This window comes from Carassius auratus, chromosome 7 (genome assembly GCF_003368295.1).
Source record: "Carassius auratus strain Wakin chromosome 7, ASM336829v1, whole genome shotgun sequence".
NCBI lineage: Eukaryota > Metazoa > Chordata > Actinopteri > Cypriniformes > Cyprinidae > Carassius > Carassius auratus.
In genome coordinates this window covers 29,278,125-29,295,643 of record NC_039249.1, presented here as the reverse complement: position 1 = coordinate 29,295,643, position 17,519 = coordinate 29,278,125, and the positions used below count along the sequence as shown (strand labels likewise).

The 17,519-nt window shown below is 35.9% G+C and overlaps 1 protein-coding gene across 1 annotated transcript in view; it reads right to left on the bottom strand.

The window, feature by feature from the left end:
* The window catches only part of LOC113106442 (PH domain leucine-rich repeat-containing protein phosphatase 2), a 72,796-nt gene extending 55,430 nt beyond the window's left edge, over positions 1-17,366 (bottom strand). The window contains exons 1-3 of the mRNA XM_026268364.1: positions 15,977-17,366; positions 11,946-12,223; positions 6,661-6,794 (exon numbers count right to left, since the gene is read on the bottom strand). Coding sequence (XP_026124149.1) covers positions 6,661-6,794; positions 11,946-12,223; positions 15,977-16,141 — 577 coding nt within the window. The 5' untranslated portion in view covers positions 16,142-17,366. The remainder of the gene's footprint in view (positions 1-6,660; positions 6,795-11,945; positions 12,224-15,976) is intronic.
* Between the last annotated feature and the right edge of the window lie 153 nt (positions 17,367-17,519).

Below are 17,519 nucleotides of genomic sequence, written 5' to 3'. Positions count from 1 at the left end.
CTTCTGATGTTCATTCATTCAGGTTTATTTTGCACTATAACTAGTAGTAAAGAGGAAGAAATTACCGGTCCAAGTACCACTTAAATTGAGGCACTTCAGCGATCTGTTGCACCACTTTAAAAGCATCAAAACCACATGCATTACTTGACGTTTGTGATAAAACTGACAAAATTTGAAATCGGAGACTGTCTCTTATCAAAAGTAATACAGCACAAAGCTTATTGCGATATGAGATGCATATCCGTATATGACTCTGAGGTTTTCTTGAGGTTCAAATAACCAATTATCTACATAGTACTTAACATTTTGGCAATTGGTGGCTAATTTGCATATCTTACTCATCCGTTTTGTCTGATATGCTAACGCCCCTCCGATACGTTTAAGTATGTTTTCTAAGAATCAAACTGTACACTCTGACGTTAAATCGCCAGCTCTAAAAGCATCAAAACCACATGCATTACTTGACGTTTGTGATAAAATCGCCAGCTCTTAGTTAGTTTTTTCATGAGATCCAGGTGGATATTTTCCACCCAGCCCTACTCTCTTAAAAATAAAGCTTCTTTAGTGGCATCTGTGGTTCCATGAAGATTTTAACATCTATGGAGATATGCAAAAGGGAGTTTTTTATATTGGAAAAAGGTTCTTCAGATTACATAAAATGCATTAAAAAAGCCTTTAAAAAAAAGGGTTCTTTTAAGAACTTGTTCATTCTTTGTGGAACCCAAATTGCTCCTATGGAATTGCTGTCAAAAATTTCTGAATCTTTATTTTGAGCAACTCTTGATTATCAGAGACACGGCGTCTTTTACACCAAAGTCCACTGACTGAGAGTTTATCCGTAGCTCTTCACACACTCTAAGCTGGTTCTGACTCTGGGTGTGTGTTTTTCCCACAAGTTAACAAAACGAGTGGCCAAATCTCACAGGCTCTGGCCAGCATCTAAGCCACCGGCCTGAACTCACTGTGAGGACAGCAAATCCATCTCACTTTCTCTTTCTTGGCAAAACGGAGACCAAAAGTGCACAGAATACAGTACTGTACTGTTGTTTCCTTTAACAAGCAATCAAACACCATCCCTGAAATCAGAAATCCCATCGATAAAGAGGCATAGCTTTAAAATGTATGACATCATTTACAGTAAGACGTCTGACAACATCACAGAAAGGATGTGACCTGTTCAGGACTGAAACAGGGTTTACACTAGCTAACCCTTGCTCGCTCTCCCAATTAACACACAAAATATGCATGCATATATCACATCACTTTATCATTTTAAATAAATCACTGAAGCAGTCTGGTGTATTAGAGGCATCATAACAGATCCCAGCATACATGAACAATCAACGACATTAATATATTGTAAGGTGCTTTCCATTTTTTTCCAGCTGCACTGTACCTTGAACCGTCCACTGGGAACAATTACACAATAACACACCTTACAAAGATAAAACACAGCGTGCGTTCACCATGACACAGTGAAAGAGATGAACACAAAACACTCACACTAATTTGTTGTCAACATCAACATACTAACATCGATTTTATGTTGTTGCCTAAACAGAGATCAAATGAGCATTTATGACTCTTCTGAAACTGGTCAGGCTGGATCAAGACTGACACCCTTAACTCACTCTGCATCTATGATTGTCTATCATCTGACAAAATGAGATTTGGAGGCATAAAAACATACAGAAACACAAGAGGTTTTGCCAAGGCTGCAGCTTTCATCGGTTCTCTTACTATTTATTCTGGTACATAACATGATGAAAATCCTATTCAACACAATGGCCGGCTCAATTGTAACTGTGCTCTCCTCTGCAGGCACACTTCCTTGTCACAAGATACAGTCCATTGAACCCCTTGTGAAAAAGAGTACTTATTATGGAAAGTATATATTTTTTATAGAATATATTCGTGTAAATTGAACAAAGTTGTTGAACTTAAAGGGATAGTACACCCATATTTATTTATTTATTCATCATTTTCTCACTCTCATGTCGTTTCAAACTTGAATTATTTTTTTTCTGTTGAACACAAAATAAGATATTTTTGAAGAATGTTGGTAACCAAACAATTTCTGGTGATTTCGATTTGGTGAATTGGTTCAAAAAGATCCGGTTACATCGAATGATTCGTTCGCGAACCGGATATCACAAACTGCTTTGTTTTAAACTCTCTCACAACAGACACGGAAGAGAAGACAATGCAGAATAGTCATAGTTTTAACTATTTTTGGACCAAAATGTATTTTCGATTCTTCAAAAAATTCTAGCTGACCCTCTGATGTCACATGGACTACTTTGATGATGTTTTTCTTACCTTTCTGGACATGGACAGTATACCGTACACACAGCTTCAATGGAGGGACTGAGAGCTCTCGGACTAAATCTAAAATATCTTAAACTGTGTTCCGAAGATGAACAGAGGTCTCACGGGTTTGAAACGACATGAGGGTGAGTTATTAATAAAGTAATTTAGATTATTGGGTAAACTATCCCTTTAAGTACATCTTTATATGCAATTTCATAATTCTATTGAAATACTGTTAAAGTGTACTGCTGAATGTACTGACAAGCATTTACGGTCAAATAAAATACACTTTATGCGTTTAATTTAAATATCATTCATTCAACTTTTTATAATTACACATTTATAATGATCAAATTGCAATTAAGTTAATTTAAAATAAAATAAATGAATAACACTTGTGTCCCTAAGTGTGTTAAGAAACAATCATGAAAGTGCACTCTTTAAGTACACTTAAGTAGGGGTGTGACGGTTAGTATATAACCGTGAGACCGACGGTTATAGTTGAACACCGTCATTAGAACTCTATAACCGCCAAAACCGTGTCATTAAAATATTTTTTACAAACATTTTTTATCAAAGATTATTTTCATTTTTTAGATAGGATCATAAGATGCGCAATATATCGGGAGACATGGTTTTTATCACTTAATGAAGTTTTGTAAATCCTCAGACATGATATTTACCACTTCATTAAATTTTGCTTTGTAGATAACCTTTCTTAAAAACGAATTTCGTTTTGAACAAATTTTATCTTAATTTTAATAAATGTTTCATCAACAAATTGCATTTATTTTAATAAATAAAAAGCAAATATAGCATACAATGATAACCGTGACATGGAAGCACCAGCGCGCCGCGTTCACTTGCACTGCACTAGAGCGCATCTCATCGTAATGAAACTCAGCGTAGGCCTATGCCTCATACATTAGCATTAAATATCTTTGCTGCATCCTTTCTAGAACAGACAATGGCTTTTTTTGCGGCTCGCATCGGCAAAGCATTGCATCGTCCATAGACCGCAAAACAATCAGCGGATGGCGGGCGGGTGCGTCTTTGAAATTTGCTCAAAAAACGTTGGCGCGGATGATGAGTTTTGTGACAGATCTCCTTAATAAATGGAGGTCTGAAATCTCTGCCCCTTTACCGATCAGAGCGCGAGCTGACACGGAGTTAACCCGCTATCTCCAAGAACAACCAATTGACTCTACGGCAGATCCGCTACCCCCCCCCCACCCCCGACGGTTATGTTATGAACCGTCACATTTGTCTCACGTCATAACCGTCATCACCAATTCTGAAACCGGCACACCCCTACACTTAAGTTGCAAATTATTTCATTACTATCATAAAGTATACTTAAATGAGTTACGAAACATCCAAGAATGTGTACTCCAAGTACACTTAAGTGTTTTTTGTATTTTATTAATATTATATTACCTGCAAGTATAGTTAAAAAAAAAAAAAAAAAAAATGATTTGAGGTACACTACAAGTGCACATTTAACCCAATGAAATTTATTTTCCACAAGTGATGTCATTCTCAAGTCATTGTTTTACATTTAAAAGAAATTACAAGTATTTTGATAAAAATTATGTGAACTTACATTTGCTCACATTCTGTCAGTCATTCTTGGTCAATGCATGCTTGTTTATTAATAAATCAGCTGAGAAAATGCATCCATAAATTTAATCTGCACCTGAAATCTGTAAAGTATGAGGCCTTCAATATTATTATTACATAATAACAAAAGTGAATGAGACCCAAATGTGAGTACAGCATACAGCAACTGGGGGTGTGCTGCTGACATTATTAATATTACCACAAATAGAGTGTGATTTATTCTCATCCATCGCATCATCAGCTCTATTACAAAACCTGTGTGTTTTGTGATACCCAAAGAAACTATAAAGCCTTGCGATGCAAAAAAACACAAGTGGAAATCAATAGCTGGCTTCAGTATATCAACGCAACATTGTGATAAAGTAACACTGCCAAACTGTACAATATTGATTGTCTTCCTCACCTCTGAGATGGCGGGACGGTTTTAGGACAGCAAACACACAGCACTCTATTCCACTAAGTCTCACCTGTCCCTACAGTCAGGGTGTACAAATGAGGAGGATGCAGGTCATCGGTTCAGTCTCCGTGGCCATATATCATGCGGACGAGCGGGACTGTACCTCACCACCACAGCCCAGACAGGACCAGAGGATGAGGAATGGTACGTCTCCGTTCCCCTGTGGCCCTGACAGATGGGCATTTACTCACTGCCCCAGACCAAGGGGAGCCGTGGGTTACTCAGGCCCAGAGAATGGCTGAGTCTAACAGTAGCTGCTTAAATGCAATCAGGAATGGAGGATGCATCCATACGCAGGGAATTTTATTGCAGTTCATGAAAGCTTTCCACCATGTAATAATGCATCATTATTGCTTAAAGATAGGGTAGGCAATTTCAGAGAGGCTTGCAATAGCAAGCTGGCTTTAAAAGCATAAGATCCCATCCTCCCTCCAAATGACTCTCCAAAGTCACGCCTCCTCCAAAACACATGAACGTGCACTGAATACAGCACTGTCAGATTGCCTCATGTCTCATTCACCAATGAGAAAACATTACAGTACTGTTTAGGGACGCAACAATACTTATCAATATGTAACTTGGTTTTAAACCACAGTTTTTGTTTGGGTTTGGTGGCACATTTTTTTGCAACAAAATTAACAACAACAACAAAAAATCATGTAAAACTCTGTACACTGGAAAAAGCATGGACTATTATATGTCTGTTTAACATTTCTTTTGAGAGAGGTATTATTTTTTCAAATTTGTACCCAAAATAGGATGCATTGGCCATTGAGCGCTATAAACACATGTACTATGAGTTTCATTCATACTGGACAACAGAGGGCGCCCTTGTGCAGAAATCCACAAAAGCTTCATAGAAGTAAGAAAACTGAGCTTCCAGGAAATCCCTAAGTTTTTAAGTTTTACAGTCTAAGCTTTTAAATTTAAAGGATTTAATCTAATATTTATATTTTATTTTATTTATTTATATTTCATTTAAATTACTGAAGACTATTTTTTTTAAATAGTTTCAGTTTCACAAACATCTAGGGACCAGAATATCTTTGGTTATGTTCCCACTGCGCAATATTCAAATTTATGACAAAACTGTGGAAAATGCTGCATGTAATCAAGTCCATTCATCATGCCTCAGACATTGCTTTAGGATTTATACATTTATGCAGAAGCTGCGGCCAAAAGCGCTCACTTGCTTACTCATTCACCATTCAATGCATAGTGAAAGTCACATTAAAGCCACAGGAAACAAGAAACAGGAAATGATGTGACTGAGGACTCCGTAGACCCTCATGACTGTGTGCCATGTTCAACAAACCTCTTACATACATCATAACTCTGCCCATGTATGACAAGGCAAGGTAAGCTATTTTATATGTGGTGCAACTTTACAATAAATAAATGTTTTGTGTTATTACCTTTTTTCCATTATGGGTCAATAAATTAAAAAAAAAAAAATCTTAAAGATGGCATACAGATTTTTTCCAAAACCATACAAAACCAACATGAATACAAAGAGTACATTTCCAAAGTCTGTTCCAAGTGAAGTGTTTGCCTTTTTAATATATATAGATTTCTACTTAGTTTAGTTTTAGTAATTCAAATGTAAACCTTTTTTTTTTTTTTTTCATTCCATATTAAGACAACATTTTAAGTTCCCATTCTTTGTAAAAAAAAATAAACATCTCAGTATTTATACATATAGAAATGGGCAGGAAAAAAGCATGATGGTGCCATGCTTAACTGGATATGATACTATGGTAAAACCTTGATATGGACATGCCATACCATCATTTAATACTGTAGTATTACCTCCGAGTACTGACAGTACTGAAACAACATTTTGCTGATGCATTTTTTTTTTACAATCTAAAAAAAAAAAAAAAAATTGCCAATCACATCATCAGGAAGAGGTTTGTACATGATGGATGCTGGAACAAAAGCTTAATTGGCATCCTTTGTGTGACTGAATAGAAAGAGCTAGCATCAGACACAATCACAATCCCTGAACACTGATGTTGACACACACGGATGCCTGACTCCAGAAAAAGCCCATTATTCGTTCCACAGCTCTCAGGCCAAAGAGAGAACAGGGAAACGGCATTCAGACTTGCACCCGTGCAGTAGTATTTGACTACAACCAGTCGCAGAAATGGTGCACAGGCACCTCTCAAGCGGACATGAAGCAACAAAAAAGCTCTGGTGGACAGCAAAGTGTTCACAGAGCTCTGGGATTTTAGCTTGGTCAACAGAGCAGAAAGCGGTCCACAACTCACCACTGTAGAAGCGGATCATGCAGCTGAGGTCGGAGTTGGCGGCTTCCTGCTGGACGCGGAGCGGGTCTTCATAGCCCATTGCAGTCAGGTAGTCATAGACCATCTGAAGAGGACGCTCGGAGGGGTCCAGCCTCCTACAGACAGAAGGAGACCAGAGAACTCAAATACAGCGCTCTAAAACACAAACGACAAATAAACTTTAGAAACGGGTCGCATACAAAATAGTTCACACAAAAAAGAAATTGCTGTAAATGTATTCTCCCCCAGGACAAGAAGTAGAACAGATCTGGAGAAATGTAGCATTGCTATGTTTGTAAGAAATAAATCCATCAAGACATTTCAACTCCAAACTGTCGTTTTCTAGATAAAATACAAGTCCTTTATTATTAATACTGCATTCTCCAATAAAAAAAAAGGTTGTCTCGCCTGAATCAGGAGAGAAATCTGCACAGATCACAAATTCAAAAGTGAAAACCATCCAAAACAGTCTGAAACCAATTTGTAGGTGGACTTTGATGTAAGAGGACAAAAGGGACTGACTTTTTCACTAGACGAAGCATTATTAATTATGGATTATGAATGCCTATTTTAGTAAGAACTTAAAAATGTCTTGATGGTTTTGTTTCTTACAAACACGCAGCTGGTGGATTACTGTGATGTTTTTATCAGCTGTTTGGACTCTCATTGTGACGGCACCCATTCACTGCAGAGGATCCCCTGGTGAACGAGAGGTGAAATTATTACATTTCTCCAAACCTGATGAAGAGAAAAAAAGAAAAGAAAAAAAAAAACCTTGGATGGCCTGAAGGTGAAGTAAATTTGAGTACATTTTCAGCAGATGTTCATATTTGGGTGAACCATTCCTTTAAGAAATTTCTAAATGTCTTTAGAAGATGAAAGATTATATGAACAGAAAATATTCCTTACTCTTTGCCATGTGTGTTTATTTGTACCAAATAACCAAATGAGTACAACATGGTGATGCTCACTTTCACTTTCATATAATGTATATTTTTGACTGACTGGGGCACATTATTGAGCAATCAGGGAACTATCAGATTTATAAATGACATTTCATAAATAAATGAAATACTGCCAATAATTTTTCAATTTCAGCTCCCAAACCTCATGAAACCCTTGTGAAATACACTTAAATGTATTGAATGTACCCTCGCAATGTACTTAGAATCCGTTTCCTCATGGAGAACAAAAAAATAAGTCCCCGCAAGGTCCAAATTTACTAGTATTACTATATGTGTGGGAACATTTGGTCCTCATAATTTATTTGTACTAAAAACAATAAGTCTTTAATAGTTTCGGTCAATTTTCTTGGAAGAGAAAGTGTAATTTTTAGGTGAAAAAAAATAAAATAAAAAATAAACTTAAACAAAAATAACACACTGCATTAACAGTGCTTGCATTTTAATACACTGAGAAACAATAACTTTTAATGCAATGCATTATTTTTTCTAACTAGTGCATAACATGCTTTTTTGTTTCAAAGATATTTGTCATTATTTTTCTTCCATACACAAGTATCCCAGCTCTGAACAAGCGTGACAACACACAGGTGTTTCGATTTAAGATCAGACTCTGTCCTGACATCCCCGAGCAGAGCCTCTCCCTCAGAGTTGGGTGTTTTCCCAGCACGCCAGACAGATAATATTTCCCAATCCACAGGGATCACGTCTCGTCCAGCTCAATATCTCAACATTCATTAAAGCGCTGAAAGCAAAAGCACACCGAGCTCATGACGTCTGACAATATTCCCTTTAAACAAAGCAAGTAATCAGTCTGTTGATCTGACTCGATCATCTGTTCGTGACATGACGGCATCCTGCTTTTTATTAAAACTGTCCGACCTCATAATCGTCCACCTCACGCAGCGCCGCAGTCTTTCTCTCCCTGATTAAATCGTCATCTCATTCCGCCGCTCTAATCCTGTTAAGGATCCTCAGGGCGCTCTGATGCAGACAGGCCAGCGAACGCTGCAATCTGTGACCCACAGCCTGGCAGCTGCTCCGATCACATGCTCACAGACAGACCGGTCAGGTGTCCTCGTGTTGAAGAGGAGCAGGGGTCAGCCGCACTGTACCTCCACAGCAGAAGCCCAATTCAGCAGACAGAGATTTGCTGTAGGGCTGCTGGATTCAAGATGTGGGGGGGTTAAAAAAATTAAAACTGATATTGCAATTTAAGATTTAATTTGCTTATTGTGTAGGGCTGCACAATTATTTTTATTACAAATAAATTAAATGCATAAAAATATAAATACTAAAATCAATACAAAAATAAGAAAATTTTTTATTTTGCTGTAAAAGAAAATAAATCTGTATAATTATTATTATCATTATTAATACTCAAATAAATCAAGTAATTTTGCATTAAAATAAGACTGCATAATAATAATAATAATAATAAATTATTATTGTTTGTATTAATGCTAAAAATAAATAAAAATAATAATTATTGAAATTTTGCAGTTTAAGAAAACTAAGAAATTACTAGTAGTAGTAAATTATAAAAATAAAGAAATTACTAAATAGAAACAAAATGATAAATATTTTTTTTAATTTTTCTAAAAAGTATTTAAAATACATAAACAATAATAACAACATCAACAACTACTACATATCGTAATACAACTAATTAACAATATAATGATTTTATACAAATACAAACATTACTAAATAAAACATAAGAAATACTGTTGTAATAAATAACATGTAAATAAAAATTTAAATAATACTTTTAATTCACATTGAAACCATAAATAATCACAATACTTATATTTATGGATGTCTTAATTTCTTCAATTTCAAACATTAAACCACTGAATATTTTTTCTCCCCATCAAAGTGTTGAGGAGCGCTTCTTTTAAGATGGTTGGTGCATGCTAAATCCCCAAATGCACATTAAAGGGGTGGTTAATTGCCATTTCACTTTTTTAACACTGGTTAGTGTGTAATGTTGCCGTTTGAGAATAAGCAATATCTGCAAAGTTGTGATGCTAAAAGCTCAATGCTAACAGCGATAAATACGCAAATACGGCAGGTAGGGACTACAACAAGCTACTTCCTGGGTTTGTGACATCACAAAATCAGAAATGTACATAAACTCCGCCCCCAGGAGTATGCAACCAAGGGGGCTGAGATGCAGGTGGATAATGAGCTGCTGACGTGTAACCGAACACAGTGCTGCACTTCACTCTGAAACACAAAGTGCATTTGTTTATTTCAGTTGCCTTTGCAGCTGATAATTGCATTAAGCAATAATGTGCTTTTGTTTTTATTTTGACTAATCATGCATCCCAACTCTGCGGCTTTGCAGAGTGCAACTGACAAGGACACTTTAGGGACTTAATGGTTTCTTGCTGCTTACCTGAAGTGAAATAAATAGTAGACGAGGGTAGAAAGCGCGCACACACACACACACACACACACACACCAGAAGATGTACCTTCGAGCTGCTCTAATGTTCAGCCTCCTCACAGCTAATTCAGCTTAGCTGCCTGGCTTTACCTCGACTCAGAGCTGGACTGCTTCCTGCGAAATAATGTGATTTCAGCCATCTCAGCCACAGCACAGTCAGTCCCAGAAGGGCAGAGAGAGGGGAAAGCATGACTTGCTTTTCTCTCTTTGTCTGACACACCTTCAAAACCACCACATACACACACACACACAGAGACAGAGACAGAGGAAAGCACAAGCCCCCCTCGAGAGCACAGCGAGTGTTGCAGACACCTGCATATTCTGGTGTTTTGCTCTTGTGCACTTAAAAATTCGTTTTTTTTCCCCCAAATCTGGAAGTCATGATTTTAAAGGGACAGGTCACTCAAATTTTCTGTCATCATTTGTTTCGAAAATGTTCGAAAGTAAACAAATTAAGACAGTATTACAGTTGCACTATAATAAATAAATAAATAAATTTTATATATATATATATATATATATATATATATATATATATATATATATATATATATATATATATATATATATATATATATATATATATATATATATATATATATATAAAACTTTAGAAAATAAACCACATATTGATATCTAATTCAAAAAAATAAATAAATAAAATTGTGCAGCCCTGCAAAAAAGTACAGAAAACCTGGAGTTAAAGAATAAATGTAAAAAATAAAAATAAAAAAAATCACATTTTAGCTTTAGTATGTTAGCAAACATCAAAATAAGTTGAAAGCATAACAAAAGATTGTTAAAAGAATGACTTGTAAAGAAATGTACTTTAAAGTAAAACTTTGAATTTGACATCAGTATAAAGTTAGTACAAACTTTTTAAAAGTGCACTCAAGCATGTTGAGCAACGCTTAAGTCATGAAAGTCTATTTGAAGTACACTCAAGTGGTCTTTTATGTCATATTACATTACCAGCAAAAGGGGCTTGTTAAAATATAGTTCGATTTGAAGTACACTGCAAATGCATGTTCAATACTATTAAGTGCACTCGTCACACTCCCGCCGGCCCTTCAGGCCATCTCAAACCCTGAGATAAGACACACATGGTCATGATGACGATATTCTGGACGATCATTAACATTCAGAATATGTGACCCTGGAGCACAAAACCAGTCATCAGTAGCACCGGTATATTTGTAGCAATAGCCAACAATACATTGTATGGGTAAAAATTATACATTTTTCTTTCATGCCAAAAATCATTAGGATATTAAGTAAAGATCATGTTCCATGAAGAAATTTAGTAAGTTTCCGACCGTAAATATATCAAAACTTAATTTTTAATTGGTAATATGCATTGCTAAGGATTTAATGTGGACAACTTCAAAGGTGATTTTCTGAATATTTCGATTTTTTTGCACCCTCAGATTCCAGATTTTCAAATAGTTGCATCTCATATATTGTCCGATCCTAACAAAGCATACATCAATGGAAAGCTTATTTACTCAGCTTTCAGATAACGTATACATCTCAATTTCACAAAATTGACCCTTACTTGACAGGTTTTGTGGTCAAATGAAGCAATGAAGGACCAACCCTGCAACTCACATAACCAGTCATTTATAACCAACAAGCATTGATATTCACCTTATTTCTGATAAACACCCTGACCTGTGTGTGTGTGTGTGTGTGTGTGTGTGTGTGTGTGTGTGTGTGTGTGTGTGTGTGTGTGTGTGTGTGTGGCCCAACTGCTCCACAACACGAGTCAGATAAGGATTGTTACCAAAACAAGACATCGTCTAGACAGAAAATTAGAGCTGGGTGATCGAGCATCTATCTCTGTGTCTGTGTTACCTGATTAGGTCTCCGTGCAGCTGCAGATAGAGACCCTGCACGTCTCTCTGGGCGCACAGCTCCTCGGCGGTGGTGTTGGTGGAGCAGAGCACCAGCTTCAGGTCCGGCTGGGTGCTGGTGGAGGTCTGGGGGCCCGAGGCTGGAGGCGGAGGCTCCGAGGCCCCGTACAGACACACACAGCCTCGCTGAGCATCACCCTTCAACCAGTCTCGCTCTCGAGAGCCGAAGCGCGTCTTCCTCGTCACACAGCCTCGACTGCCGTTCCTCTTCATGTTACGCTGTGGAGAAGAGTCTGGATTAGATGATGCCTGGGTTTTTTAAAGAAATTATGGCCTTCTAGAAATAAGGCCAAATTAAGTGTTTTCCAGTCCAAATCAGTCGCAGGAAATCATGCTCTGGTGACCACAAGCCGGTGGCTGTCGGGACTCCACCCAGCAACACAGAGTCTGTCTGAGAGACACCAGGGTTTGTTTTCGCTTGCAGAAAACTACGCCGGTGCAAATATTTACCCAGGACACAAACGCCCTGCAGAGATGTGCGAGTCGAGACCACTTCGGAGACGATATGTCATTAGTACGGCTGGTGAAATCATTCTCTGATGATGCTCGGACCACTACACGCTGCCATCAGCAGCTCTGGGGTCTAAAATAACACTGGACCTTTCATTGGAAGGACAAAGAAAATCTAAATATTGAACTTCTTTTAGGGTTCAACAAAAAGTCATACAGGTTAAATAATAAATTATTATTATTCCTATTACTACTACTACTACATTCCACAGAATTTTTTTTTTTTTTTTTTTTTAGAAAGAAAGTCAGATTGGTTTGGAACAACTAGTTTAATAAGAACCATAAACAAATACTTTATTTATTTAGAAATTAATAATAAACTTTTTTTTCCCAAACCAATATTTCTAATAACCATAAAAAATAAATTATTATTAATAATATGCATTTATTTATTTGTTTATTTATTCAAAAAGGAAGAAATATTGTTTTGGAACAAACAGTTTATTAATAATAATAATAATAATAATAATAATAATAATAATAACAACCATAAAAAAGAAATAATTATTAATAATATTAATTCAGAAAGAAATAAAGAAAGACATACTGTTTTGGAACAACCAGTTTAATATTAATAAGAACCATAAAAAAATAATTATTTATTCATAATATTCATTAATTAATTAATTTATTTATTTATTTAGAAGTAAAGAAAAATAAATATTGGTTTGGAACAACTGGTTTAATATTAATACGAACCATTTGTTTACCCATTTTTGAATATTTTTGAATAATATCCATCCACAAAAAGTCATTGCTAAACCACCTCTGATTTTTGATCAGATTTGCTGTCTTCTGTGTCTATGTTTGTTCTAATCATTTAAATAATGTGGTCAAAAAATGAGCAATATTTCACAGTTGACTTACCGTCAATCCATTCTTTCTAATCAAATGCGTCAGCATTATTACCCGTCTCTATCTGTACTCATGTCAAGTTAGGTTTACTGTATGTGAGACAAACAATAATAATAATGACATATTTGACATACATTAATATTAATGAATGCTTTGAATAACGAAAAGGTTTTCTTTTTCTTTTTCTTTTTTTATTAAGAGCAACTAGATAAGACAGCATGACTATAAGAACACTGTGGTCTAATAATAGAGGAAAAAAGCACTGTAAGCTCAACTAGGAAACTCTGCTTATTCACTAAAGGCAGGAGGAAGCCACTGAGATCTAATTTTGTTTAGATCATCTATTACAATGCCTGAATGCCACAATTACATAATCGTTCAAAGCGGCAATTAATCATCCAAAGTCCATTTATGTTATTCTGCATGCTTAAGATATGTGTTTTTTCTTTCTACATGTTATCTTATGGTTTATAAACAGCTAGATGTAGTGGAATGGAACAGAACGCAGGTGTTTTAAGATATGGCAAGCTGTTTTAATATCTATTTATATATATGTGTGTGTGTGTGTGTGTGTGTGTGTGTGTGTGTGTGTGTGTGTGTGTAGGTGCATAGCCTCAATTTAGCAATGAAAAAAAATCATTGTTAATGATTAAGTGAATAATACAATTTAAGTTCAAATATGATAATATAAATACATCTATTATTTTACTTGTTTTTTTATTCAATTTTTGTATTTTTGAATATATTTTCATTCTAAATGTAATACTTCCCAATGTACTAACCAGCATTTGTGGTAAACTAAAATATATTTTAATGTCATTTTTATTGAAACTTGTTTGTCATGCAATTTTAAATATATCTGTAATTATGCATTTGTAATGTAAAACTTTTGCATGTGCTTTAGTATGCTAGATACCAACACATCAAAATAAGTGTACTTCTTTAAAGCATGTTGAAATATTACAACTAGGGCTGTCAGTTTAACGTGTCAACTTAATTAGTTATAAAAACAATAACGTGATAATATTTTAACGCAGTTAACGCACTGGCCCCACCCCCAGATGTATACATCAGCTTACAGTCCATACGGTTGACTGATGACAAATATGATGCAGGGCACAAATGCAGGTATGCCCTAAAATTCAAGATATTGGGGCAAAAAAATGCCCCTGTATGGGTCTCACATTTATTAAATATGATAAACGATAGCAGACAGCAGCGAGAACACGAGTGCAAATGTGATTTAAGTTAATATTGTGATATATTTTAAACACAATAGTGTGTTTTTGCTCAGGTTTGAGAACTAAAATATTACCTATAAGGCCACTGCAAAATTATTCTGCGTCTGTGAACAATAGCTGTGTTTAGTTTCTGAATGAATCCTTGTTTTGAACGAATCGTGTTAACCAATGATTCAATGGTTCATTCATAGAGAGAGCGGTTTACTTCATTCGGGAATGAATCGGCTGTTTTGAACAAATCAAATGAATGAATGACTCCTAAAGAAATTTACCGACACTTGCTTACAGTTTTACTTTCTTCTTTAGAGTATCATTTAATTTGGGCTATAAAAAAAAATTACATCAAAAGGAATGGTTCACCATATATATATTTTTTTTAATCTGTCATCATTTATTTAACGTCATGTTTTTTCAAATCTGAATGACTTTCTTTTGCGCAAAAAAAAAAAAAAGGTATTTTGGTAACAAAGCAGTTTTGGTAACCAATGATTTTGTCAATGTCTACTTGCTTCTTTCATTTAACACAATAATAGCATTAAATAATATTTTGTGGGTATTTTTTACAGCCAAATTTAGTTTGCAATTAATTATTCACAGCACCATGTAATTAATTAGATACATTTTTTATATTCTTTAAAGTTTTAAGTGTACTTGTATGTGTTGGGAAAGTCATGAATTTGTGCTCTAAGCACACGAGGCATTTTATTTCATCAATATTATATTATCTGCAAGTACAGTTTTAAAAGTAGAAATGAACCAGTTTGAGGTTGAATTAATGACTCAGAATCAAAGTGTTTTTTATATGGAGGCCTATACTTTAAAGGAATACATGTTAAAACAGCTTGCCATACTTAAGAACCGTTTTTAAAGCTATAACAAGACTACTTTTTCGGTTGACAATGTCATGTCAAAAGTGCTAAGGGGGTGAGAAGCGACGCAATGACCACTTACGTCCATCTGACGCCTGTGTATAAAGACAGAAATAGAAATTACAGAATAGCCAAGAACGCCCCAAAAAAGATTATAAGCGCTACACTGGAACTATTCTGACACAACCCATAAACTGACAAGTTGAAGCAACATAAAGTGAGATCAATCTCTTTCAATCGAGATGGCATTGAGATCTAGACCATCCACTTTCACGGGATGTGTTGCAAAACCCGGTGAACCGCCTACACATACAGCTGCATCTGTCATCACATCTCAGACGCGGATACGATGCTGTCTAGTTAGGGAGCGTGCAAGATTTTGAGACACGGACGGCGGCGTGTGGAAGTGTTATACAGATAATTGCTGATGCAGTCCACGGATTCACACGTACTTTGGCCCTGCTGCTTAACAACAACGCTGAGACCTAAACTGGTACCTTTAAAACGCGAATTCCCGTTCCCGCTCGGGCTGTCGGTGCTTCATGCAGCACCGGGATCAGCGGCGCTCCGCTGCCCGCCTGGACATCCTCCACATCGGCTGCATTTCTCCGCTCCGTGTCGGCGCTCTGGAGCGACCGCGCTATGCTTTTCTCGTCCTTCATTTCGCCTACATTTGACGTCTTTCAGCACAGAAATCCAGATGTAAGATACCAATCGGCGACGGATAAATTCCAGTACAGAAGGCGGTAGAAAAAGCCCATCCTGATTTGATGAGACGCCATAGTGGGACTGAAGCGCACGGCTGTCAAATAAACTCAATCAATAAACATGAGGGGGCGGAGCTTCTTATTATTCACGCAGCTCTGCCCATTCCTGCACTTCCGCTGCTGAATTATTCATGAGAATACTTCAACATGTGCCCAGTTGTTAAAAAGTAATCTGATCGGATTTGCGCCTTCGGATTGGATCAAATCTTTAAAATGGGTTGTTCAAAAGACAATAATAATAGTAATAATAATAATAATAAAAGATTCTGAATTCGGATTAGATTATGAAATACAATCTGGATTTTAATCTGAATTGGGATACTTTTGATTAAAAAAACAACTGGATTATTATGATCCCAGCAGAAGAGTGGATTTTAGGAACAAAAATGTAATAAAACTTTAAAACTGGTCCAACAAATACATTTGTAACATGTAATATATCCCCAAACAGCTGTCAATATCAAACAAAAAACTACATCAGTAGTATTTATTAGTGTAAATGCAATGCAAAGATTAAATGCCAGATTAAACTTTTTGAACAACTGGCCCCTGGTGATGTGACATGGTTTCACATTTTTATTCATGGTTTTGAACATTTACGGAGCATGCAGCTCTCCAGAAAATGCTAATAATCTTTTAGTTAATCAATGTCTGTTTTGTTCCTCTTGAAAGGGTTTCTGATAAATGACACTTCATCCATCAGTCAGCACTGTTAAAAGAACATCAGGTGTGTAAATCTAGAGAGATTTGGAGTCATTCACTCTTATCAAGAATCACTGACCTCTGTCACCCAAACTGGAATGACTCGCTCTTCTTGTGCAATGTGTTTTGAAGCAGTTAAACTTTAAACTGAACATTTTGTAGCATGCTATAAATCACAGGCATATTGAGATAAATTTGATGTTCTAGCAAATATAATGCATAAAGTCTATGACTGTAAACATGTCAAGGTAGCGGAGTATGGTATTAGGAAGATGAGGAAGAAAGGATTTAACAATCTGACAACAAATTACATAAAACAGGTTATGAATTCACAGCAGTTTTCTCAGCTGTAAACACTTTTAAATTCCAATACATGATGTCTATTTTTATTATATGACAGTCACATTAAAACTATCTAAACCTGTCAAAAATGGTCTTGGGAACAAAATTATTTAAAAGGGAAAATAACAGGTGGATGTTTTGTTTTTTGTTTTACAAATACAACACTGGAGTCAACTTAACGAAACACAGGATTAAGATGAAAAGTAATAGAAAAGGATATGAATAGTTA